We start from the raw sequence: 27,285 nt of genomic DNA on the forward strand, positions 1-27,285 counted from the left end.
AATTCTCTTTAACCTACAGGATGACGAGGAACACAATAATGATATCATCTCCTTAATCCTAAACTTATTTCAAAAGATCGACCTAAGAATTCCTGAAACCGCACTCGCTGACGCGCTTAGACTTGGGAAGCAACGGAATGGACGTCCAATAATCATTCAATTCATCTCTTCCCGATGGGTGAGATCCATTTTCAAAAAAATTCCCGAATTACGGGAGCTAAACCTCTCCATTGCTAACGATCGCTCGAAGAAAGAGAGAGAAGAAAGAAAGGTTCTACTGGACCATGTGCGAAAGCTTAAGGATTCCGGCTATCAGGCATATGTAAAGAAAAACGTACTGATTGTGAATGGCAACACTGTACTTCCTGAAGATGTTCATTCTCTAATCCGGGATGGTGTGGCTGATAATGACCAGTATATTTTCAAATATGCCAGAGAAACACCTTCTAATGAGTTTCAAACTCCCAGACAGAAAAGAGGTCGCCCCCCTAAGAAATCTCCCCCCGAAAAACCTGGAGAAACCCTTGTCAATAAACGACTTGACAGTTACTTCTGCGAGGGCCCCACGAAAAGTTCTCAAACCAGACGAAATACACGCCTGCTGCAATCAACAACTGACGACTTCATGTCAAACAATTCAAACCTTAGCAATCTGGCGAAAGCGGCCGTGCACAATGGACCGATGAATAAAATTGACCTTTTAAAGTAGCAACCAGGATTCTACGAAGAGAACACAACTCGAACTCCTGTCATCGATATAAGCAATTCTAGTGCTCCAAGGATTATCTTTTGGAACGTTCACGGACTGTCCAATCTATCTGATTTTGAACATAACCTCAGAAATAACGACATCCTATGTATCTGCGAGACGTGTTCAGCAGCTGATACGGTAACACTTCCTTATTTTCTTAATAACTTTCAAGCAGTCTGTTGCCCAGCAACCAGATGCGCTCTGTATGGCAGACCTTTAAAGATAATCCTAATATCCCAATTGTCATAGGAGGCGATTTTAACTGTCGTGTTGTCAATTCAAATCAGTTAGATTCTGCGATTGTGTCTAATAAGGCTTTCTCCGCTAACCGATGTTCTACAGATAGCTTTATAAATAGTAGGGGGTAGCTATTCGTCGACTACATGGAAAACAGCGATTTAATCTTACTAAATGGCCGTTCTTTTAGCGACTTTCCAGCGCATTCAACTTTCGATGGGCCTATGGGCACTAGTGCAATTGATTTAGTATGGTGCTCTTGGGATGGGTTATGTTTTCTGGCTGACCTCAAGGTCTTACCCATTATGACATTCTCAGATCACTACCTTGTTTCAGTAATTCTGGAACACTATTCGCCCATCTCGCATGTCAAACCTTGTAGAAATAAAATTTCAAAAATCCATTTCGACACGTCTAAATCAGCTGATTGCTATACTTTCATGAAAAACAGGGAAGAGTGTTCCATTGCAGATGAGGACGTAAATATTTTTAATGAAAATTTAATATCTACTATAATAAAGGTTGCTGACGAGTTAGGAATGAAGCACGTATCTAATGGTATGAGAATGAGCCGCAAACCATGGTTTGACAGAGAATGCAATGAGGCTAAAAATCTTGTTCTTGCTGCTCTAGATCATTTTATCAAAGTCTAAAGAAAGAATATAAAAAAATTTTAAAATTAAAAAAGATAGCGTTTCAAAACAGTACAGTAGAAGCACTAGCAAATGCTCGTAGCTCTTTTGATTTTTGGAGCACCATTAACGGGTTTCGACGGAAAACGCCTTATAAGAATAATATTAACATAGAAACTTGGTTTATGCATCTCAAGAGAATGTACCCCATTATCATAATGGATGTGCCTCGAATTCCAAAAATTTCCAATCCAACTCTTGACTCCTACATAACCGTGTTAAAAATTAAGAAGAGCATAGAAAAATGTAAAGAAGGAAAGGCCTCTGGCACCGATCCTGTCAATTACAGTTTTTATAAAAGGTTTCCTGAAAATTGGCTACAGTATCTTGAGATTCTGTTTAATCGTATCATGACCACTGAAATAATGCCTAGCTCTTGGGGTCATCTAACAATGTCCATGTTGTTTAAGAAAGGAGACATACATGACCCTTCTAATTATAGGCCCATAACACTGGTAAACTGCACAGCAAAAATTTCTACACAGATACTTTGTAGTCGGCTCACTAAATGGGTAACTGATGCAAATCTAATTCCAGAATCTCAGTCGGGATTCGAAAACGGAGGAGCTGCTTAGACAACTTATTTACCCTTATTTCTCTAATACAGATTCGTCTTAGCTATCCCAATAGTTTAGTATATGTTGCTTTCATATACTTTAAAGGTGCATTTGACTCTGTTTGTCACGGAATGTTGTGGCAGAGACTTCATGAGCTGGGCATAAGCACAAAGATGATTAACATTATACGCAATTTTTATGAATCTGCATCTGTCTGCATCAAAGCTGGTGGTGACACGACGTCTTCTGTCAAGGTCACACGAGGCGTCATGCAGGAAGAGGTTCTTAGTTCTCTTCAATTCATACTTTTCATAAGTGACTTTAGCGATTTTCTGTTAAATCAAGGATGCAGAGGCCTTTCCATCGATAGCAAAACAGAAGTACAAACACTTGATTAGGCAGATGACATCTTACTTCTCGCTGATACTCCAATAGAACTTAGTCAAAAACTGGAAGCTTTGCGATTGTACTGCGCGCAAAAAAGACTAACAGTAAATGTGACCAAAACTAAAATCATGATCTTTCAAAAAAATATACAGAAGAAACCGAAATTCAAATATTTTGAATTTGGAGAAGACAGAATTGAAGTTGTCAAGGAAGTTACATATCTGGGCCTCCCGATAACCAGCTCTTTATCATTTACCGTCGCCGCAAAAAAATTCGTAAGTTCTGCAAACACGGCTATTGGGGCGACCATAAAAACAATTTATGTTATGAAAGCAGACTCTTGGCCGACTTATAATAAATTGTATGAAAGCCTTTGTCTAAGTACGCTGTTGCATGGATCCCAGAACTGGAGCGTCGGTCACCTGAACTACATTGAGAGAGTCCAACTATCGTTTTTTAACAAATTATTACTTCTTCCCAGTAATACACCCAACTACGCCGTTCGATTGGAGGTGGGAGTGTTGCCCCTGTCTCACCGGGTCTTCCGTTCGATATTGTCTTGGCTAAACAAAATTTATTGCATGGAAAGTTCTCGGTACCCAAGACAATGTCTTGAGAGACTTACGGTTTTGTCTCAGCGAAATCAGTCAGACATTAAATATAATTGGTATTTACAAATTAAGACTTTTTTTGAATACTGTGGAATGGCCAATACGTGGAACACTCTGTCATCTGATGTTCTTGGGACTGACGCAAACGATCTTCGGGAAAATTATAGGCTCTTTTTACATAATCGCGACCTGAAATGCTGTGGGAATTCAAGGAGTCTTCAAATCTATCCGAGTATTGCACTGCAACATGGAACCCAGTCTTACCTACTACATCGTTTGCCGATAAACTTCAAACGTATTTTCGCTCAGTTCAGACTACTTAACAGACATGTACCAAAAATCTACATAAAAAACCAGAGTTTCGTTCTTCCTCTGGGTTCCGAACTGTGTGCATTTTGAAAACTCGGATTTGACGATTCCTTACATATTCTCGCCATCTGTTCGGCTTATAATCACATTCGCAGTAAACACTTTTCAATTAATTACAATGAAGACCCCAGAAATGTATGGTTAACAATCTTGTCATCTAATGATTCTAACACCATTAAGAAATTTGTACAAATGCTTAATGAAATTTTACAATTGCGTGCGCATATCTTTTAGATCAGATCTACCTCTGAGAAGTTATGTCCGACATATAATCGAAAGACTGTCTTGATTTGTACTAATGTGCAACTTATACACATATTACTGTACTAAAAATGTTTTTATTAATCTACTTTCGGATCTCCACTTGCATAGACCTAATGGTCCCCAACAAGTGTTTTGATTTATTTATTTGTATCTCCCACGAGGAAGTTGAGTTATAAATGCACTTTGGAGGTAACCAACCAAATTCTTTCATGATCCGTCACTATACAATAACCTCCAAGTGCACCAGGTATAAAAAATACATCTCCCTCGGTGAAGCTGAGTTCTAAATGAACATTAGAGGCAAACAACCAATTTTTGTCATGACTCATCATTAGTCAATAACCTCCAAGTTCGCCAAGTATAAAAAATACGTCCCCCTCGAGAAAATGGAGTACTAGATGTACCTTGGAGGCAACCAACCAAATTTTGTCATGTTCCGTTACTATACAATAAACTCCACTTGCAACAAGTGTAAAAAATACATCTCCCTCGAGCAAATTGAGTTTTAAATGAACCTTGGAGGCAAACAACCAATTTTTGTCTTCACTCGTCATTAGACAATAGCCTCCAAGTGCACGAGGTGTAAAAAATACATGTACCTCGAGGAAGTTGAATTCTAAGTGAACCTTGGAGGATATCAACCAAATTTTTTCATGATCTATCACTATAAAATAATCTCCAAGTGCACTAGGTGTAAAAAATACATCGCTCTCGAGGCAGTTCAGTTCTAAATTTACCTTGGAGGCAATCAAACAAATTTTTTCATTACTCGTCATTATACAATAGCCTCCAAGTGCACCTAGTGTAAAAAATACATCTCCCTCGAGAAAGTGGAGTTATAAATGGACTTTAAAGGGAACCAACCCCGAGGAAGATATGTTTTTTACACCTGGTGCGCTTGGAGGTTATTTTAAAGTGACGTATCATGTAAAAATTTGGTTGGTTGCCTCCAAGGTTCACTTAGAATTCGACTTCCTCGAGGGAGATGTATTTTCACACCTAGTGCACTTGAAGTTATTGAAAAGTGACGTAGCATGAACAAATTTGGTTGGTTGCCTCCAAGGTTCATTTAGAAATCAACTTTCTCAAGGGAGATGTACTTTTCACACCTGGCGCACTTGGAGGTGATTGTCTAATGACGAATCATGACCAAAATTGGTTGTTTGCCTCCAAGGTTTATTTAGAACTCAACTTCACCGAGAGAGTTGTATTTTTTATAACTGGTGCACTTGAGGTTAATTTATAGTGACGGACCATTTAAAAATCTGTCTTGTTGCCTCCAGGGTCCATTAGAACTCAACTTCCTCTGGGGAGACGTATTTTTTACACCTGGTGCACTTGGAGGTAATAGTCTAATGACAAGTCATGTCAAAAATTGGCTGTTTGCCTCCAAAGAGCATTTAGAACTCAACTTCTTTGAGCGAGATGTATTTTTTATAGCTCGTGCATTTGGAAGTCAATATCTAATGAGGATTCGTGAAGAAAATTGGTTGGTTCCCTTTAAGGTTAATTTATAACTCAACTTCCTCGAGAAAGAAATATTTTTGCATCTAGTGGAAACTAAATATGTTGAGACGACGGTCGTGACCTACCAGAGTCGACCTGGGATAGCGTTACTGATATCAAAATTTTATAGGATCTTACAGAGTCCATTACAGGCTGTTAATTTCAGACGGAAAGTTACTTGAATTTCTACGCAAATTCAACGGAAATTCAAAGTGAAGTTTCCGTAGAATTTCCGTGGATCACTTTCCGAGGAATCTTTCCACGTGGGTACAGACATACAGATAGACACATTCGTAAAAACCTGTTTTTCGGATTCAGGGGGTCTCAAAACGTAAACATTTGACCAAAATAGGGGGGGGGGGGGGGGGGGGGGGGGGGGGGTCACATTTTACATAAATCTAATACCTTCTTTGATGAGAATGTAAAAATCCAATAATATGATACAATTCCAAAATGAAAATTTGCAATCTCTTTAAATTCGAATTAGTTGAAAAAAACTGATTGAAAGGGAAATTAGTCAGTCACTATTACTAACCATTTAACAGGGAGTGATCATTAGTCCCACTTCAGTTCGATTTCAATTTTAAGTTATGTCATGACACTAAAAATAAAACATGTACATTATTTTGTCCAACTTTTGTCTAATTCTAATTGATTTTTTTGCATTACATAAAAAGTGTTTTGAAATAAATTAGAAGCAGAAAGAATTTTTAAAAATTTATTTTTGAGAAATTAAAAAAGAACTAGGTTTACAGAACAATATTTCTATGGATTTCTATCACATACATACGAAAATATCGTTGAACGAAAATAACATTCTTTGAAACTCATTTAAAAATATTTTATTTCTTAACATATGTAGCTATTAAAAATTAAGACATTTTAAAACTTTGTAATAATTTACAAAACTTTTCGATATCAGATCATTTCTTAAAACACTTCTTTTAGCATTCAACTGTGAATTACAATTTCAGATAGTTATTATTATTATTATTATTATTATTATTATTATTATTATTATTATTATTATTATTATTATTACATGATTTCCCTTTCAGGGTAGGCGTGACTCACTCGGTGGGGAAAGGAGTAATGTGGGGAAGGGATAAAGAATTTTCAGATTGATCCGGAATTTTCGTGTTATTTATGTAAATAACACGTTCGTTTAGCAACACTACTCCAACCCAGGTTTCCGATCAATCTTTTTATCAATCACCCCAAGTGAATATCCTCACAAAGTCGTTATGTAAGGTTCCCCACTTGGGTCCATTAGTGGCTAAGGTCTTTTGATTCAGGCGTAATTCACTCTAATGACAATATTTTTATTAACTATTAGCCGTCATACTTTCCTATCCTGGCATATTTCTCTAGCTTCTTTTGTGTCCATGCATTTTTTTCTGCAGGATCTCGTGTTTCTGTGGCTTCTTATGTCTCTTCTAACTAGGGTCTTATTCACACATTCTAACCATTCTTTCCGCAGTCTACATCTGGGCACGCTGCCATTTACTTCACCTTGACACACTTGTTTCGTTAGTCGTTCATTTGGCATTATCTCAACATGCTCGACCCACCTTAACCGATTTCTTTCCCATTTGTCTACTAGTATCTCTTCTGCACCACATTCTTATAGAATTTTCTCGTCACTTACTTTGTCCATCAGAGTTTTCCTGCATAATATGCGCATGAATCTCATGTCAATTGCGTTAATTGTTTATAAAATAAAAATTATTTTGTTGCATTTTTATAAATTTTAGAAAAATTAAAAATTAAACAATATCATGAATGGAGAAAAATGGATAATTTTTGGGATGAATAATTTAAAATAAAACCACAAACGTTGTACAGTCTCATATTAAAGCAATATTACACACCGAAAAATACATTTTCTACGAAAAAGATTACTGTTCTGCCAGAAAAAGACGAATTTTCAAGGAAATACATTAATTTGCAACGAAATTGTTGTTTAACCTTGGGACAAACTGGGAGATAAATGGGATGAAATGGGATATTGCGGTATATCCTATTGCTGTGAGGGACAGAACAGTTAAATTTTTAACCCAAATATATGATTTTTCAACAAAAGAGTTAATTTATTTACCTTATTTACCTTATTTTATAACTAACAAAGTGCGTTTTTGGACTCCAATTACAATTTATTTTTTATATGTATGTTTCAATTTATTTGAGAGAAAAATATTTATTCTACCCATATTATCAATCTTCTAGAAATCAGAAAATTATTCAACGTTGAAGTAAGAAAATGAAATATCACTTGAGGCACCAATAATTTTTAGCCCGACACTGGTCGTTTCTCACAAGCGGGATGATTTTTGCTGGTTAGTATATAAGGACCATTTCGACTGATGTACTTAGCATGCGATATCATGAGTTAGGGAATTACGTTGTATATAGTTGTGGTTAGGTTATAGAATTTGGTTTGTATGCTTTATATAATTGAAGAATACGGTTTTCGCGTGTTAACTGTTTGAATTTTATGTTTCAACTGGTTCAAAGTATACGCCTTGCAGGGAAAAACTCTGGCCTTTGCTTGTTAATGCGAGAGATTTCTAATGCGAAACTATGATTTTTGCTCTCAGAAGGAGCAAGGATTACTGAGCGACAGTGTAACCTCTACTCTTGCGAGACACACAGTGTACAATGGGAGCTATATCTAGCGCTCGATACAAAGGAAGGATTACTAGGTGACATTGTTAAATTATCTCTCATCCCCATTCGATCTGAATACGGATTTACAATGTCACAGAATAAATCTTGCACTTGGATGCAGTGAGGTGCACTAATTTCTCCCAAAGTGTGAGAATTACTCTGTGGTTGCACGAAATGCTCCGTTACTGCGCCACAGAGTAATATTTCCTCACTTTTCCGAGTATACCTTACAGCGTACTTTTTCCGCATTTTCCGAAAACTTGACATCTACGCCCTCAATATGAATAATGAGTATTTAATTAAAAAGTACTGAATAAGAAGTCTTATGAACTTCGAATAATAAGCCTCACTGAATTAGTTATCAGTGTTCTAGTTAATCTTGTGAGAAAATCTTACTAAAGCAGTTAGTAACGACTTCGCTCGAAAAATTTATCATTTTCATTTTGTGCACTTCAATTTCAAACAATGAACATTGAGATAAGATGCAGATGTTCATATTTAATTCCAATAAAAAATTAGGATCAGTGCTAAATACTTTATTCATATATAAACGGGTGGAAAATGCCAGGAATTGCAAACTTCTCGAATGTCCCTTCTAGTGGCACGATATTAGGTGCCCGCATGCGTAAATCATGGGTGGAAATCATGAGCAAAATATGACAGTGTGATGACGTTTTGAGGAGAATGTACACGTATGTGACTTGGACTGTATGTTTTTTAAATATACTGGAAGTTCATACGCGCACTTCTTGCGCGACCTACTCATTTACTTGCAATTATTTTATTTGTAAATGAAGTTTATTATGATACCGCGATATTAATTTTTGCTTCAATAACTTTTATTTGCACATGGCTCCGCACGGATACCCTCTCAAGATACAGAATAAATTATTGTGCAATACTAAATATTTTTATGCAAGTTTGGAAAAACATTTAAAATGTCGGTGTGTACACATTTTCATAGAAATACATGGTAAATGATCTCGGCTCAATAAGAAGCCAAATGCCAATTCATTTCGAGCGCCCCTAGCACTTGGATGGGTGACAATCTACGATGTACGACCGGGTTGTGTACTCGAATTTTGAAAACCCGGCTAAACTCGGAAGGCGGTTTTCTCCAGTTTTCCTCTCGTCTGGACAAATATTTAGGCAACTGCGAGTAATACGAATAAACTCGTTTGTAGCCGCGTTGTAATTAAATTTTATTAAAATTCATAAGACTATTATGAAATTACTGGAAGAAATTAATAAAAATAAATAATTACTAAAACTAATGAAAACGAAAGTTTGTACCATTATACAGTTTGAATTTGTTTTTTTTAATTCTTATTAAATATACGATGCATACATTTTCTTATAAAAACTAATTTGTTTAAAATGTTAAAATGTTTCAGAATCTAAAAAACAGTGAAGTTCTGAATTTGTTTATGCAATTTATTTTAATAATAAATCATTAGTGTAAATGTGCAAAGTGTCATGGTAAAAAGTAATTGGAAATACATTCTTTGTTGATTCCGTAAACAAATTAAGCCTATTCTTTAAAAACTGCCCAAACTCTTAATTTGCTCATGAAAGTAGTTTAAATAATAAATCATGAAAATTTGATTATTATAATTAATCGGAAAAATGTTCTTAGTTAAATTTGTAAAAAAAACTGACCCTATTCGTTGAAAAATAGCCAAATTCTGATTTTTTTATGAAAGTTCTTTAAATAATGAAAAATTCTTGTATATTTAACAAATAACTTAGGAAAGATTCATTGCAAAAATAACACAACCACACAAAAAAAGTGTGTATATCTGGTAACAAGACACACATACTGAATTCAAATTCGGTATCAAAAATCACCCATCACCTCATGTTTGAGCCATAACCTCAAAAAATGACGAAAAATCATGCACTGAGGCAAATAAATTTCAAAATAATGCCAGTGATGCCTGATATCAACTTATTTAACATAACTTTACCCAACAGTACCTGACCTCACATAACCTGAATTAACAGAAATTTATTGAACTACACGTAAAGCTCTGGAAGCATATTTTCCCAGTAGTAAATGTGTGCTACATCGAATGTGTCAACTCGAGCCTAACTTAGAAATAAATATAACCTAGCCTAACCTAACCTAACCTCACGAAACACAATTAAACTGATTGTGTTGTCCCGTTGTGTTTGCGGTAACGTTTGAATCAGTTTGGGCTTAACCTGCAAAGAGGTCAAACCTATCCTAACCTAAAAAAACCTGACCTAACATAACCTAACCTAACTTAACTTCACGTAACACAATTAAACTCATTGTGTTGTCCCGTTGTGTTTGCGGTACCGTTTCCTTCAGCTTCGGCTTAACCTACATAGAGGTTTAACCTATCCTAACCTAACGAAACCTGACCTAACCTAATCTAACCGAATGAAATTCAACCACACGTGTAGCTATGTTAGCGTACGGTTCTCAGTCTTAAATATGTGCTATATTTAATAGGTTAACTCAATCTTAACCTACAAATCAATCTAACTTAACAGAACCTAACGAAATTTGGCTTAACGCAACACAACTTAACTTAAGTGTTCCCGTTGTAACACAATAAAATTCATTTCATTGTACTAAAGGTGGTTAAAAATTTAGACGCACATTACTCCTTTGAAGAAACTTAGAACTACAAGTAGAATTGATCCCATTTCAATTAACCTGACAATGTTTGTATCAATATCATTGTTATGATTTTGAGATCACCACATATTTGCCATTTGTGATTCGTGTAATTAACTTTTTCGAGAAGCATTTTAACATTGTTATATTCTTCTTTGATGACCGTTGAGTGAGCTATAGGGATAGGAGCGTAAGTACTCGTGTTATGCAGTAAAACAGCCTTAAAGCTGCGTTTTGACGAATCAATGAAAAGTCGCCATTCTTCGTCTCTACACACATTTTTCTTCAAGTTGTTAATTAGTCCGTTAACGTCAGTGCAGTACACTAAAGACGTCTCTTCGTCTTTAACGAAAAACTTTCTGTATTCTTTGTCCCTGTCGCTATAGCATTAACCTTTTGTCTTTGGCTCTAGAAGATTTCTTCTTTTTAGAAATCGCTTAAATCAGTCTGGCGTGCATTTTAATTGATTTCAATTGCTCTTGTGACTGTACATACATTAATGTACGAAATGTTATTTTTATTTTTGGCGCTGTACCCTTTGACGGAATTCATGCAAAAGTAGCAGTCCTTCGCAATAACGGGTTTTTTCCATATGGTTAGTGTAGAGTACTTGCGGTACTTTTCGTTGTTTGAATTTTTTAGACGATACAACATAAGTCTGCAGGAATTGCAAATGACGTGAGGTACCCATTTTGTTTCTTGGTGCAGCAATTTACGGTCAAAACACTTTTCGTAAAGACTTTTCACTTCCACGTCGACTGATTTTCGCAAACTGCTCACTTCATATTTACTGCAAATGTAACAGAATGAATCTGAGCTATTCTTGCAGGCATGCGATTGAGAAATGCTCGCGGTTTTTTTCCTTGTAGCATGAGACTCTACACCAACCAAGTGATCCATTGATGAAGAGCTATGGTTGCATGATGACGACGTCGAAGAGTCCGCTTTCCCACCCTGACCAGCCGCCGACACTGGGGTTTTTCCCTGCATCGTAATACACTTTTTACCTGTGTCTGCCATGACGGGATGAACGTCGTTTACCCAGGGACTCAGCCAATGTGGATCCGTTGCCCACCGTGACCACGTGGAGGTGCCCTGGTTACAGGCACAGGCGAATAATGCTAGCAACAAGCGTTTGCGAAACTCCACACATTTACTGCTATTAATGTCAAAATATGAAAGTGCGCAAGAACAGGGTTGCCAGCGTAATCAGTTAGGTTAGGTCAGGTTTTTTTAGGTTAGGATAGATTAAACCTCTATGTAGGTTAAGCCAAAGCTGAATGAAACGGTACCGCAAACACAACGGGACAACACAATCAGTTTAATTGTGTTTCGTGATGTTAGGTTAGGTTAGGTTAAGCCAGGTTAGATTTATTTTTAGGTTAGGTTCGAGTTGACCCATTCGATGTAGCACACATTTTCTACTGGGAAAATATGCTTCCAGAGCTTTACGTGTAGTTCAATAAATTTCTGTTAATTCAGGTTAGGTGAGGTCAGGTTCTGTTGGGTAAAGTTATGTTAAATAAGTTGATATCAGGCAAGGGTTGATCCTTCACAGTTGTCGACATGTTTTTGAAGTGAAAATTTGCATTACTGGCATTATTTTGAAATTTATTTGCCTCAGTGCATGATTTTTCGTCATTTATTGGGGTTATGGCTCAACCATGACGTGATGAGTGATTTTTGATACGGAATCTGAATTCAGCGCCCCAAAATCCATAGGAATACGTATGTCTTGTTACCAGATCCGAACACTTTCTTTTTTTGTGTGGCTGTACAGTGAGATGATTCGTAAAGCTGTAACTCATTTTTACAATCGCATAGCTTTTTGTCAAGAAGCTCAAGGTTTTCAGTTCGAACATCTTCACTGAAGCGTGAGAGGCAAAGGAACTCACGCTAATCAAGCACCCCGAAACGTGAGAGGCAAGGGGACTCACGCTAATGAAGCACCCCAAAGGGAACAAAATTTACTACGTCCATGTCGTTGTTCCTGGGTAATGCTAAACGTAAACGTAAACTGCTTGGAAGAAACCTTGAAAAAACCTTGAATATCATCACCAAGATCAATAAAGAGCTCACCAATGAATTTCTCGTTGAAATTTACTTCAGAAATTGCACTGACCTCTTGGAAAGCTTGGTTAATTTCAAATAACCTCTAAATGACCTTGAACGTTACAATTGACCTATGACTTGGGTACGTACCTAAACGTAGAATTTTCCGCTCTAATGATTGTAGATGTAAAAAAGGGGGTTTTCATTTGCAAAAACAAATTTGACCTTCAAAAAGCTATGAAAATCAACTTCAAGGTCAAAATGAAGGTCACTATTGAATTCCTCGTTGAAATTTACTTCAGGAGTTACACTGACCTCTTGGAAAACTTTGTTAATTTCAAATAACCGCTAACTGACCTTCAACGTTATAATTGACCTATGACATATTTCAATCCAACAAACATGAAATTTGTACTAAAAAGAGATGAACTTTGAAATAAAAAATAAAAATGAGAATAAAAAGTATTTTAATTTCAAGAAAAAAGACATTTCAGTTGACCTTTAAGCAGGGAGATATAAATTTTAAACCATTCGTCAATTTTCTAAAAAACCTTGCAAGTTTTAAACGAAAAGGAAAAGTTCTTAATACATTTGTTCATATTTTAACTATTAACTTGCATTTTAATCTCAGAAAAAGGCAATTTTTTCTACAATTCCATTTTTAATGAGACAGACTAAACAGTACAAAAAGAAAATTCAAAAATGTAAATTCGTTTCTACTCACGTATCTCTTCCAGATTATCGGCAGTTTCGCCATATTCGACAATACTCGGTTCGGGTACATTTTCAAAAAATGAAAAAGGTTGAAGTACATTCGTAAAAACTAAAAAGGAAACCAGCAGCAAAAAATTAATATAAAATGTATGCTTGCAGTAACCTTATCCCAAATTGAACGCACAATGTTCCATACAAGTACAAAATTATTTACAATTAAGTATATTTTCTTTATTGCCTGAGATCTCATTACAGTTTGCACAAACACTCCCTTCCAAATTACATGAGACTTCAGGTAACTTGGCAGAATTTTCTAAACACAGAAAGAAATGGAAATTAATAAAAAAAAGTCTTCATGTACATTTATAATAACTGTACTTACGTACACGTTAAATGCTTGTGTAAGAATAATTAGAGAAGAAAGTTACCTCCTTACCTTTCGCATTATTGTAACAACAGAAACTGTATTCTGTGAAGTGATTAGAGCGCAACAGATTATACGAAGCAGGTATCCAGCCTTCTCGGCCTATTAGTTGCGAAATTTCTAACATTCTGCAACATTTTCAATTTTAAATATTTAAATTCTTTTTAACATTTTTGAAAATTTTTCTCAAATCTTTTGCAAGGTTTCAAATCTCTGAAATAGTTTGAAATATCCTTTCAAATATTTTTTAAATAATCTAAATCTTTGCATGTCATTTCAAAATATTTACAATCTTTCTGAAATAACAATGGAATTTTTTTATTCTCTTGGAATGTTGAAAATATTTTGGAATATATGAAATCAACACAAAATACTTAAAAATCTTCCAAAGGTTTTGTAACAGTTTTCGATACATGAAACATTTCTTGAATCTTTTCCAATATTTTTAATCTTTGCAAAATCATTTTAATATTTTCAATCGTTGTGAAATGTTTTAAATTATTGTAACATTTTCTTTATCTTCATGAAATGTGTAATATATGGTATATTTATAACTATTTGTATATATTTTAGTCTTTGTAAAGGTATTCTAACATATTTAAAATATTTTTTTTTGGGAATCGTTCAGAATCGTTCTGAAATCTTTTTGATTACTTGAAATACTTTGTAATATAAGTTCTTTCAATATGGTGTACAGTAGTGTGATCCAAAAATGCATCGCAAATTGTTTTATCCCTCTAGAGGGAAGCATTGCCGCCCCCCCTTCCTCCCAAAAAAGTTTCCATTTTCGTAGAGAGAAAAGCCATAATTTTTGGTTTTTTGAAATTCCGATATTAACATTAAATTAACACGAGGAAATTTTGAATTTTCGGAAAATTGAAGTCATGTTTCAGAGTTACGTCGAACATTGCCAAGTTTCTTAGGTATTTAAGATGAGCGTCTACGAAATAAAACCATACTAATAACTTTTATTTCCAATCCACCCCCACCTTCCCCGCAGTACCAAAAATATGACCGAAAAATTGAAAAACTACATTTTCATGTATTATTGTTACTTTTTAGAAATTTCCGCCGTCTTTTTTATACAAATAATTATTAAGGAACAATTTTAATATTTACCATGACTTGTTGAACCATTGTTAATTGTTTAAACAAAATTTAATTAGTCAAACAATCATTTATTCTCCAAAAATGTAAAAACAATCGTCTTTTCTGATTTTAATGTAATTCTTTGTCATTGTTTGGGGTGGTACATTTTTTTTAAACATTACGTAATTATTAAAACAATTAGTTATTGTTTATTTTCAAAATGTCTAAAAATGGAGCCAGAGATGTCTCCTTTTTTTAAATTAGTATCCTATGCTACTTTGGGTTGTATAATTACATAATTTAAAAATATTTCTTATAAAGTTTTAACAAATTTGTATTTGTTGAAAGAATTTTTATTTGCTAAAGCAGTTATTTTTCGATAATAAAAACAATGAAATAAAATAGAAGACATAGGATTATTTATGATTTGGAAAGTATTTTTGGAAAAGTAATAATTGATACAAATTATATTTGTTTATACAATTAAGAAGTGGTAAACGTATTCTTTCTACACACTACGCAGTCAGAAAAATAATTTTTTGTGCTCTATTTAATTACCTTTTTTTTAAGTTATTGAAAATAAACTGTTTGAGAAAAAAAAGATTGTTAAAATAAATAGAAATGTATTAAGCACTACAAGAAATTTATGAAAATAATGTAATTAATCAACAAAACGTAGCATATGATACTAATTTAAAAATAAAGTTCGTATCTCTAGCTCGATTGTTTGAAATTTTTAAAATAGACGATAAATAAATTTTTTAATAATTTTATGTTTTTGAAAAATGTACTACTCCAGACAATTACACTTCAATCAGAGAATGCGATTATTTTTAAACATTTTTTTGGAATAAATAATCCTTAAAATGATTCACATTATTCGATTAAACCCTGGGACATTAGTTCAAATTTTCAAAAATTTCAAATTTTCCCATGTTCATTAAATATGATTTTTAAGTGCCCGTTGGCAAGTCCTAATATTCGAATTTCGAAAAACGAAAAATCATGGATTTTCTTTCTCTGAAAATAGAAACTTTAGGGGGTGGGGGGTTCTTTTTCGCTATTTTCAAAATAATTGTTTTGACCACCATAGTGTACACTAAACAGTGCAATTGTCTACTTCTTTTATCTTGTGTTTCAAAATTTTTATGAAATTCCAGTGATTTATATCGAAGCTTCTCGGCGATTGGGGATGTGGACCTCTAGCGGAAGACAATCACGTTCACGAGTTCTGTAGATTCGATGGATCAGATTTCCATTCAGCTGCTGGCTTAGATTACAAAGTATTTCAAGTAATGAAAAAGATTTCAGAAGGAATCCGAACGATTTCCAAAAAAAAAATTGAAATATGTTAGAATACCTTTACAAAGAGTAAAAACATAGACAAATAGATATAAATATACCACATATTACATATTTCAAAAAGATAAAGAAACTGTTACAATAATTTAAAACAGTTCACAACGTTTGAAAATATTAAAATGATTTTGCAAACATTAAAAATGTTGGAAAATATTCAAGGAATATTTCGTGTATCGAAAACAGTTTCAAAACCTTTGGAAGATTTTTAAGTATTTTGTATTGATTTGATATATTCCAAAATATTTTCAACATTCCAAGAGAATAATAAAATTTCATTGTTATTTCAGAAACATTGTAAATATTTTGAAATAATATGAAAAGATTTAAATTATTTAAAAAATATTTGAAAGGATCTTAAACTATTTCAGAGATTTTAAACCTTGCAAAAGATTTGATAAAAAATTTCAAAAATGTTAAAAAGAATTTAAATATTTGAGATTGAAAATGTTTCAGAAAGATAAAAGAAATTTCGCAACGAATGAAAATATTAATCATTTGGGCTTATGACAATCATCAAAAAAGAATAGTTAATGAAAGAGGGTTGTTTGCGCGAAAAATTATTTATCTTAATCTAAAATCAAAACTATTTTGAGACCACAATGATTGATTCATTGATAAGACTTTAATTTTTAACGCTTCAATTTTTAATTCTACGGTTTTTAAAATTTTCAATCAGAAAGCACTTATAATTATCACGTTTTCTAAATAGTTATAAAATATAAAGGTTGGAAACAATATTATTTAACATGCTTTAAATTTGAATACATTTTTCAAATTTGTACACTATATTCAACTATTGTTAATATTAACTAAGTAAACTCTTTAAACTTTTATTGTTACGTACCCTGGACAATTTATTAATGAAGTATTTTAGAAAATAATAATTTGATATGAACACAAGTTCCCCTATTTTCTATTTTCACTGCCTGTCACAAGATCTAAATTTAATCAACAAGGATTGCACACGCCGCGCGACATAATGTCACAAATTGAAATTAACTCTACCATATAAAGCAACTAACATCCCATCTATCTTATCTTTTTCTACACGCTAAAAATATTAAGCGTTACTCAACTGTTTTCGTTCAAATCGGCTTTAGTTCAATTGTGACTTAGTTCAAACGAATATCTACCAACAGCTTCCTTGAATTGCAGATTTTCACACCTTTGTGCTTGATAAATATCACTTTGCGCGTTTCCTAGTTCGAATCACAGCATGGCAAATTTTACTTCAAACACCGCCGTCCATACTATTCTCTTTTTCTGAGCGCTTTATTCACACTTGTAAATTTTTTATTTCAGCTTTTGTGGCATATTTCAATAATTTTAAATTTTTATTTAGAACGTTAGTTTTTATGAAGAAACAAAAAATGACGCGTCCTATCCGAAAATGATTCATAACAAATTTGTATACGTTTTCACTCTTTTTGTATAGGAGAAATTTTTGTCCATTGTGTCGTTTCTTCAAAAATGTAAAGGTTTTTATTTATAAAGTTTTTTCCGATTCAAACAAAAACTGCGCATCCTATCAAAATATAATCAATGACATTTTTGTAGCTCTTTTTTGATGTACAACTTTTGTCTTGTACATCTTTTGATAGTGCATGCAAAGTAGAATTTCATATTTTTAAAATATTTTTTATGCAACCAATACTGCATTGTCGATGATTCGAAAAAATGTAAACAGTTGTTGCGATAACCTTGTACGGCTTTCAAACAGAAACGTTCTTTCTATTGAAAGAAAGCCATAAGCATACACTGATAGAAAAAATTCGTACAACGTCACACCGAAGTGCGAAGTTGTTATAATGCGGTGCGATATTTTAGCGCGTAAAAGTATTTTTTCTAGTAAAATACACTGCCCCCGTGTAAAGTTAGTAAATTTACAAAATCTCAACTGCCCATTGTTTAAAATACTAAAAAATTACACCGAGGGGATGTCAAAGTCTAAATCTAAGCTTAAAATTTCACTGGACAGTGTAAAGTCAAACACTGAGACGAAGTGAGAAACATACAAGCGACACCATACGGTGCGAAACCTAACACCGATAAGTTGCTTTGCGCGCGCACGCGCAGTTAACTTATGCAGGCTTATGCCAGCCGACCCAGGTCACATCTTCCCATTTCACTGTTGCATTGTTTGGTATATTTTGTGTTTGCCGGTCTACGGATAGCATGTCGGTGAGTCGGTTCTGTTAAATGCTGCGGATACCAGCCTCATGTAAAACCGAAAATGCACGAGCCGGAACCCGAGCTCTCCCGACTTTTCGAATGACTATCTAGCTGCTTCTCAAATTTATTTTGATTTTGAAATCGCGAGTTACATTAGAACCATTAGACTTATTGCAAAGAAGAAAATATAATTTACTTCAAGTAAATAGATAAAGGAGGCACGATTTCTGGGTCTAAAATGCTTCCAATAAGTGATGCCACTCAACAATATTTTTCGATACTGAGACGATACCGATACGATACTCACCTTCTAGTCTCGGATTTGAATCTCTCGGTTTTGTGTTGTATCGGATAAAAATCGAAAAGTGTTGTCTCGTATCGGTATCGTATCGAAATTCAGAGACAAAATGACCAGATGGGATTTTCCTCGTTCACAATAGGAGAGAGAGTGTAGGGATGGCCATGTGGCCGGCCGCAGGTACCGGAAAAAGAAGTTGCGAGGAGGGCTACGAGAAGCTTAGCCCTTTGGGAGAATACCTTGAAAGAAAAGAATTATATATATTCTAAAAATCTAAACTCTAGACTAGACCTGCATAGTTTACCCTGCCAAGGAAATTTTAAAGCACTCACTGAGATAGTTTTTTTTTCATTCAAACAAACTGAAACTTCTTTTAATTCAATTTTTAAATCAAATCTTTTAAATGGACAGATAAAGTTTGTTTACTGTAAACGAAAGTATTTATTTTTGTAACAAATTGAAAATTCCATTTCTAATCGCTATCCAAAACTGATTTTGACAACCCATGAAATTTTTTTCCCCAATTCTCGGTCGTTTTTGTCGGAGTTAGTTAAGTATTTGACATTAAGCTTCATTTACCCCTATGCACACGGTTCATATCTCCAGAGTAATTTTGTCCATTGGTTTTAACTAAAACATTAAATTTGCATTGCCATCTGCAGTCGAGCCTGCTCCAGTTTTAGGTTAGTGGCACTTTGAGATTTTCAACTTCAACATCCACTTCATTAGACATCGATAAATTTTTGTGATAAAACTGTTTTGACTTGATTTTAGCAATACAAGAGATATGTAGAAATTTTATAAGTTTTGAAGCTTAAAAATATAAAAGGAAATATGCTTCATGTTTCTAAAATTCAAAATTTAGGACATTGTTCATTCATTGTTTTTTAATCTAGAAACATTAGAAAAATAGGCTTTCAAAATGGCCACCAAGATTTAACGTGTTGAAGGTGCGTCCTGGTCTTTTCAAGGCTTACATTTTTAACTTGAGTAAAAGCGAGATCGAAGTGATTGAAGTGACTTGTGGGATTTCGTGCAGTACTCCAGGGAGGAGTTTTGCTTCTTACTGATCCTAACCTACAAAGCTTGGTCAAAAATGGAGAGAACGGATAAACTTGCTCCGGAAAAGACTTGTATCGAGTGCAAGGGCAAAGTTATTGACGCAGTGTTCTGCCCTGGTTGCCAGGCCCCGTTCCACTCAGCTGGTGCAGGTCGTACCGGCAAATTAGAAAACGGAGCATTCTCAAGGTGTTTCAAACAACAAAGACCTCACACGTCCACGACGACGGAATCTGCATCTGCACCAGTCACTGCACAGGGTGTGGAGAGAATGATCCGAGCTGCCTTAGCTTCGATCACACCACAACTCAACGAAGTCTCCTCGTGCAAAAATGCAGTTGATTCCCTATCAACAAAGTTTGATAAGTTGACATCAAAAATCGACAACGCCATAATGAGGATCGGCGATGCAGAGGAGGACATGGGGGAATTAAAAAACAGGATTTCTGTCGTAGAAGGTACACTAGACAACTTAAGTACTCACCCACCTCTCCAAAAGGTTGACGAAACCCGCTTAATTATGCTCAGCGTCTCTAGAGACTGAAATGGAGTTGAAAAATGCGAGAAATAATTGCAGCGAAAATTAATTATCCTAATCTTACCTTATATTCAGGTTGGAAAAGGGTGTGTTGAAATAAAAAAAAACAAAGCTACAAATACTTAAAGGTATGTACAATATTTAATTACTAATCAAAACCTAAAATTATCCTAAATTATTCTAAGTAACAGGTAGTAAATGTAAACATTGTTTTTAATTATAATTTCACATATGTGTGCATTTATTTGGCAATTTTCCAATAAAATACATATATTCAAGTACGTGTAGAAAATACAAGTTCAACTTCGCCTACAATGTATGAAATTAAGATAGTAGTCAGTTCTAGAAAAACGATTTTAAAATATAATTCGACGAATTGTTTTTCAAGTTTTGTTTGTACCTAACTTCTAAAGTATATAGATTTAAACTTAATTATTTGACGAATAAATTCCTCATTTGGTAAATTAATATTTTCTGCGCTTAAATAGTTTACGATCGTTTCAATTAAAAAATCTTCACAGGCATCTACATTTTTTAATAGTCGTTGAATCCTTCTGAACCTTTTATCGACACATACAATAACATTTTTCAGTCGTTCGAAACTAGACTTTTTAAGAACTATTTCGGGAACTATTCCGGCACCTGACCCAGTGTCTCCAGAACGTGGGATTTTTCGGCCCCCACCACTCTCCCATCCGGGAGTGACATATTCAAACGTATCGTGTCTGTGAGTCGGCTCTGTTAAATGCTGCGAAGCCCAGCCTTGTGTGAATCCGAAAATGGACGAGCAGGAACCCGAACTCTGCCGACCTCACGAATGACGATCTAGCTGCTCCTCAAATTTATTGAGGTTTTTGAAATCCCGAGTTACCTTAGAACCATTATGCTTATTGTGAAGAGTCAAATATAATTGACTTTATGTAAATAGATCTAGGAGACAATACTTCTGGGTCTAAGATGTTTCAAATTAAATGATGCATGCCTTAGTCGTATTTTTAGTAAACAATGGATTTTTAACAAATAGAAAACAAATTTTCGACAAAATAGTTAAATTTTCAATCCAAGAAATTTCTTTTGAAAATACATTTTTCAATTTAAACATTGTAGTTTATAGTAAAGTTTGCAGTTGAAAAAATTAATTTTTAAACCCAAATAAATGAGAATTTTCAACAAAAGAAATTAATTCTTATCTAAAACAAATGAATTTTCAAAAGAAGAATAGTTGGCCAACAAAGAAGATAAATTTATAACTAAAAAGAAAATTTTTCAAGAAAAAGAAGTGTCAACAAAATTGATTAATTTTGATCTATAGAAACGAATTTTAAACCGAAAAAAAAGTATTCAATCAAAAATGGACTAGCGAAATTTTCAGACAAAAAATGGAATTTTCAACGAAAGAAATTAATTTTTAAATAAAATTATAATGTTTCAACGAAAAATTGAATAGATAAATTTTCAGTTGAAAAATAATTATCAACCCCAAAAAATCAAAGTTTCAACAAAATATTTAGATTTCAAAGTAAAAAATTAAATTTGCAAACAAATAATTTAATTTTCAAACCAATTACCTTCTACTCAAAACAGAAATTCAAAATTTTCAAAATCAATTTTAAAACAACAAAAGTTTTTGTTAACAAAATAGATAAATTTTCAACAAAAATAGTTACATTATCAGTTTAAAAAATCAATTTACACCCAACATTTTTGTAGCGAAATAGTTTAATTTCCAAAAATATAGATGAACTTTTCACCATTTTATACAAAAATAAAAGAAGTTTCACCGTAAAATGCATTTTCATCCAAAGGAATAAATTCTCGATTAAAATAGGTTAATTTTTAAACAAGAAGAATAATTTTTTACCAAAAAAGAAGAATTTTTGACCGCGAAAGGTCAATTTCCTACCAAAAAGAAATTCAAACAAAAATGATACAGTTAGATTTTTAGTACAAGAAAATGTTTTTTTAACAACAAAAAATCTTATTTTCAACAAAACAATTCAATTATCAACAAAAATAGTTATTCAAAAAAATTTAATTTTAAAATAGTTTGATTTTCGATCGAAGAAATGAACTTTCAACTGAAAAATGTTTTTAAATCAACACACACACAATCGAATTTAAAACAGAATAGTTCAATTTTCACACATATAGTTGGATTTTCATTTAAAAAATTATTTTTTAACCAAAAATGGAATGGAATGAATTCTTAAATTCTGAGAGAAAATTAAAAAAAAGATCATAATTTTTAAAAATTATTTCGTAATTTTTCCATATTATGTAATTTTAGAAAAAATAAGGAATTTAATTCTTACTAAGCCTTCTTGGGCAAATTTGTTGCACCATTTTTTATTATGTTTATGTTGGTTTGTAAAATTTGCTTTCAAATTTTAATAAGTTTACGAGATATACAGAAATTTTGAAACGATTAAAAAATAATTGAAACTTGCAAAAAAATCAGGAAAAATTTGAATATTTCTTGAAGATTAGAAGGTCTGAAAATATTAGAAAAAAAGAATTATTTTTCTAATAATCGTTTGAAAATTTTTAATAATTTTTATTTAAAAACATGTACTTTCAAACAAAAATTCAAGAAGATTCTGAAACACACCAAACGATTTCCTAAAATTTAAAAGAAGAGTGTAGAAGATTTTAAAGCAAAATGTTTCAATTCGATTTGATTAAAAAGTTTAAAAAAATGTAAATAATCCAGTAAATTCAAGAAATATTTAGAAGAATGGAAGAGATTTAAATCTCATTTTAAACTTAAATTTGGTGGAAATCTAGATTTTCAAAGATTTCAAAAAAATAAACTTTAGAAGCTTTAAGGGAAATATTAAAAATATTTTAAAACTTGAAAAAATGTGTTAAAATTTATCAATTATTCGTTGATATCTACCAAACTTCTAAATGTTCTAAACTTTTTTTTAAAAAGACTCGAATTTTTCCAATATTTTTTTAAATCCAATAAAATAAAAAAATGTAAAGTCCTCAAAGTTCTTTTTTTATGCATCTCTTTCCATGCTATTTTAGGCTATAATTACAATTTTCAGGATTTTAAGAGAAAAAGCCAAAATGTTATTATTAACTTGACCTCATTCAAAAGACAAAAATGTTGTAAAATTTTCCTTTGAATGTGGTGTGGAAAGGAATTTCATTTAAAAATTTATAGAATTTTCTGAATAGAAAACTGCAAGAATTTCTGAACTTTCTTATTTTTATTTTTTAAGTGTATTTTAATCTGCTTTACGTTTAGTGAAACATCATATGCTGAAAAACGATATGAGAAATATCTATTTCTTCAACTTCAACTATAATTTGAAAGGCGATTCTTCATAGTATTTTACTAACTAATGGATATATTTTTATAATTTTATTCCTGAAATCCTTTCCCTAAGGTCAAACCTGGTACACAAATATCGTAAAATGTAAAAAACACAAAATATTTACTGGAATTTTTTAATAAAAATCAATGTGTATCATATTCAAATAAAATTTGGCAATATTTATAAAAGTATTATTATTTTTAATTAAAAAAATTAATGTATAGAGAATACAGTTTTTATTTGGAATTTCACGACGGTTTTTTGTACCATGTTTGACCCTCGGCCAGAATCAAGGAAAAATAATCTAAAAATATGTTCATTAGTTATTAAAATGCTAGAAAGACTTACCTTTACAATGTTTTTTTCTCTTTTTATGTTCATGAGATATTTCTTCATAAAACAAATTTTGTTGGATTTATTTTACAATTATTTACAATCAATGCGTCTGACTATACGAGATTTATGTTTTTAGGTATCCCTACGAAACTATCCTTGTATGTACCGAATGGTCTATAGATATTGTAAATAAATAAAATAAAATATTTAAAGGCATTAAAGATTTTGTAAAGATTTCATATACAGTAAAATAAGTATTATCAGTTTGTTCATAAATTTATATGTAAATAATTATTATAAGAACCTTAAGAAAATTAGAAAAAAAAGATTTTTGAATATATCAGATGTGTCAGAAAAGATCCTATGAGATTTTAATAGACATTTTATTTTTATTTTATTGGATTTTAAAAAATATTAAGAAAATTTCTTATCTATTTAAAACGTTTTGAAATGATTTCTTCAAGATATTGGTAACTCTCTTGAGATTTTATCATAAATTAAAAAAATAATTCAAAATGTAGAAAAAAAATGTCCTTATAATCTTCTAAATTTTCTCAAGCATTTTAAGAAACTATGTTTATTCTCCTGAAATCTTTCGAGATTCTTTTAAGGTTCCTAAAGTTTATCTTGCATTTCTAAAATACTTTTAAAGTTTAAATTTTTGTGAATCTCATTAAGTCTACTTAATACTTCCTGAATTCACTTGATTATTTAATTTTTTGGAAATTTTTAATCTTATCAAATTGAAGCATTTTGCTTTAAAATCTTCTGCACTCTTCTTTTAAATTTTAGGAAATCTTTTGTTGTGTTTAAAAACCTGCTTGAATTTTTTTAAGTACATTTTTTTTAATTATTAAAAACTTTCACACGATTATTAGAAAAATAATTATTTTTGTTAATCATATCAGACCTTCCAATCTCTAATCTTTGAAAATTATTCAAATTTTTCCTGATTTTTTTTTAATTCTGCAAAATTAGAAAAAATACCTTTAATGTTTTTCAGATGCTTTGAGAATATTTAAAATCTTTTGCAATGTTTTGAAATGTTTAAAAATAGTCTTTTCAAATTAATTTTTTAAAATAAAAAATTATGTACATTATTCCTTTAAAAATCTTTACAAGTTTTAAATATTTTCGAATAGTTTCAAAATTTTTGAAAATCTCTTAAACTTACTCAAATTTGAAAGAATTATGCTCCTGAATTTTTCTAAAATTAAGTAGTATGGAAAAATTACAAAATTTTGCTTCAAAATATTTTGTCACACTTTTTAATTATTTTAGGAAATAATAAAACATGTTTTGTAATCTTCTTTCAATTTTCTGTTAGAATTCATTCCAAAACAATTATTTAAATTTTTCCCAAGGACTTTATTTCATTATCTTTCATTATCTGAAAGTCTTTCGTTTATTGACTTTTATTATTGTTTTTTCATTTTAAGTACATATCTGTTATATCTTATCAAAATTTAATATAAAAGTCTTAAATGTTAAGTGTATTTAAATACTACAATTTTTTATGTTTCCAAATTTTTAGAAATAATTCAAAAAATTGTATGTGTAATTAAAATAAACTTTTTTTAAATCTCATTCAGCTTATTCCAAGTTATCTATTTTGAATTTTCAAAATTTATGTAATTAATTATTTTGATTGGAAATAATTAAACCTCCTGCGATTAAAATCGGCGATTCTGCTTGAGAAGAAATGTGCTAAAAGTAATTTTTTAAAAATTCGAATTTTAATTTTAAAGACTGATGATTGTACACAATTTCCAGGCGTATCTTTCTTATTCTTCCACAAGAATTTGTATGTTTTTTCAGTTTTTTAAAACAGTTGATCCTACGTTTCTAAAACGACTTTGAAGTTTAAATTCTTTTTGAATCTCATCAATTCTAGTCAATATTTATTGAATTTATTTGATTATTTAAATTTTTTTCAAACTTGTAATGTTATCGAATTAAAAAATGTTGATTTTAAAACATTTTACACTCTTTTTCGAAATTTTAGGAAATTGTTTGATGTGCTTGAAAATCTTCTTTAATTTCTTTTTAAAGCACATTTTTCCAAAAAAAAATCATTAAAAGTTTTCCACACGATACTAAAAAAATATTTGTTTTTTTTCCATTCTTGTCAGGTCTTCTAAGCTTGGAAAATTATTCAAATTTAAAATTACTCAAATTACTCAAATTTGAAAGTAGATTTTTAAACCAACATATAATTCGAAAACTTGTGTAAAAAAATTGCACAAGAAGGTCTAATAAGAATTATGTTCCTTAATTCAAGATGTGAAAAAATTGACTCATAATCTTTTAAATTTTTCCTAGGATTTTTAAGAAAAATAGTTTTATCTCCTTGAAATCTTTCGGAATTCCTTTAAAGTTTCTAAAGTTTATGTTTGAATGCTTTAAAAATCTAAGTCTCTAACAGAAGTTAAGGTTAAAAATTGATTTGAATCTCTTTGATTCTTCTTAATATTTCTTGCATTTACTCGATTTTGATATATTTATTATAATCGAACCAAACTGAAACATTTTGCTTTAAAATCTTCTACAGTCTTCTTTTAAATTTTAGGAAAGCCTTTCACATGTTTATAAACCTTTTTAATACTCTCATAAAGTACGTTTTCAAAAATAAAAAGTCATTAAAAATTTTTCTACCAATATTGAAAAAGTTCTGTCTCTAATCTCGTCCGACCTTCTAAGACTTCTAATCATGGAAAACTATTTAAATTTTTCCTTATTTTCTTTGAAATTCGGCAAAATGAAAAGGTTTTCCTTAAAATCTTCAGATTCTTTATTGACCATTTTAAACATAGTTTAAAATGTATTGCAATTTTTTTAAATCAATTATTAAAAATAAAAAATTATATTTATTATTTCTAGAAACCTAAAATAATTTTTTCATTTTCGTGAAATCTTAAAAAAATCTTTAAAAAATCTTTACAAATTTTAATTATTTTCTAATCGTTTCAACATTCCTGAATCTATCTTAAATTTACGGAAATTTGAAAGCACATTTTTTAAACCAAAATAAATTTTAAAAAGAGTGAAATAAAGTTGTGCAAGAAGGCTTGATAAGAATTAGTTTCCTTATTTTTTTTAAATTACAGAACATAGTAATATTTCCTGAACTTTTATTCTATTGGCATTCTGCGAAATTCAGTTTACTTAAAACTCCTCCAAATTAGTCAGTTAGCCGCCGAAAACGAATCGTGAAGTGGGGGGGGGGGGGG

The 27,285-nt window shown here is 31.8% G+C and overlaps 2 protein-coding genes across 3 annotated transcripts in view; both read left to right on the top strand.

The window, feature by feature from the left end:
* LOC117177326 (homeobox protein OTX2-A-like) overlaps positions 1 to 27,285 on the top strand; it is a 643,707-nt gene that overhangs the window by 14,247 nt on the left and 602,175 nt on the right. The gene's annotated exons all lie outside the window — the stretch shown is intronic.
* LOC117176698 lies at positions 1,839 to 2,255 on the top strand. The gene has a single exon (XM_033366954.1). The coding sequence runs from the start codon at positions 1,839 to 1,841 to the stop codon at positions 2,253 to 2,255; it is 417 nt and encodes a 138-aa protein (XP_033222845.1).

Source organism: Belonocnema kinseyi, chromosome 7 (genome assembly GCF_010883055.1).
Source record: "Belonocnema kinseyi isolate 2016_QV_RU_SX_M_011 chromosome 7, B_treatae_v1, whole genome shotgun sequence".
Lineage (NCBI taxonomy): Eukaryota > Metazoa > Arthropoda > Insecta > Hymenoptera > Cynipidae > Belonocnema > Belonocnema kinseyi.

What these genes read in the sequence shown, in the direction of transcription:
- LOC117176698 (XM_033366954.1), top strand. Translation starts at nt 1,839, where the DNA reads ATGGATGTGCCTCGAATTCCAAAAATTTCCAATCCAACTCTTGACTCC.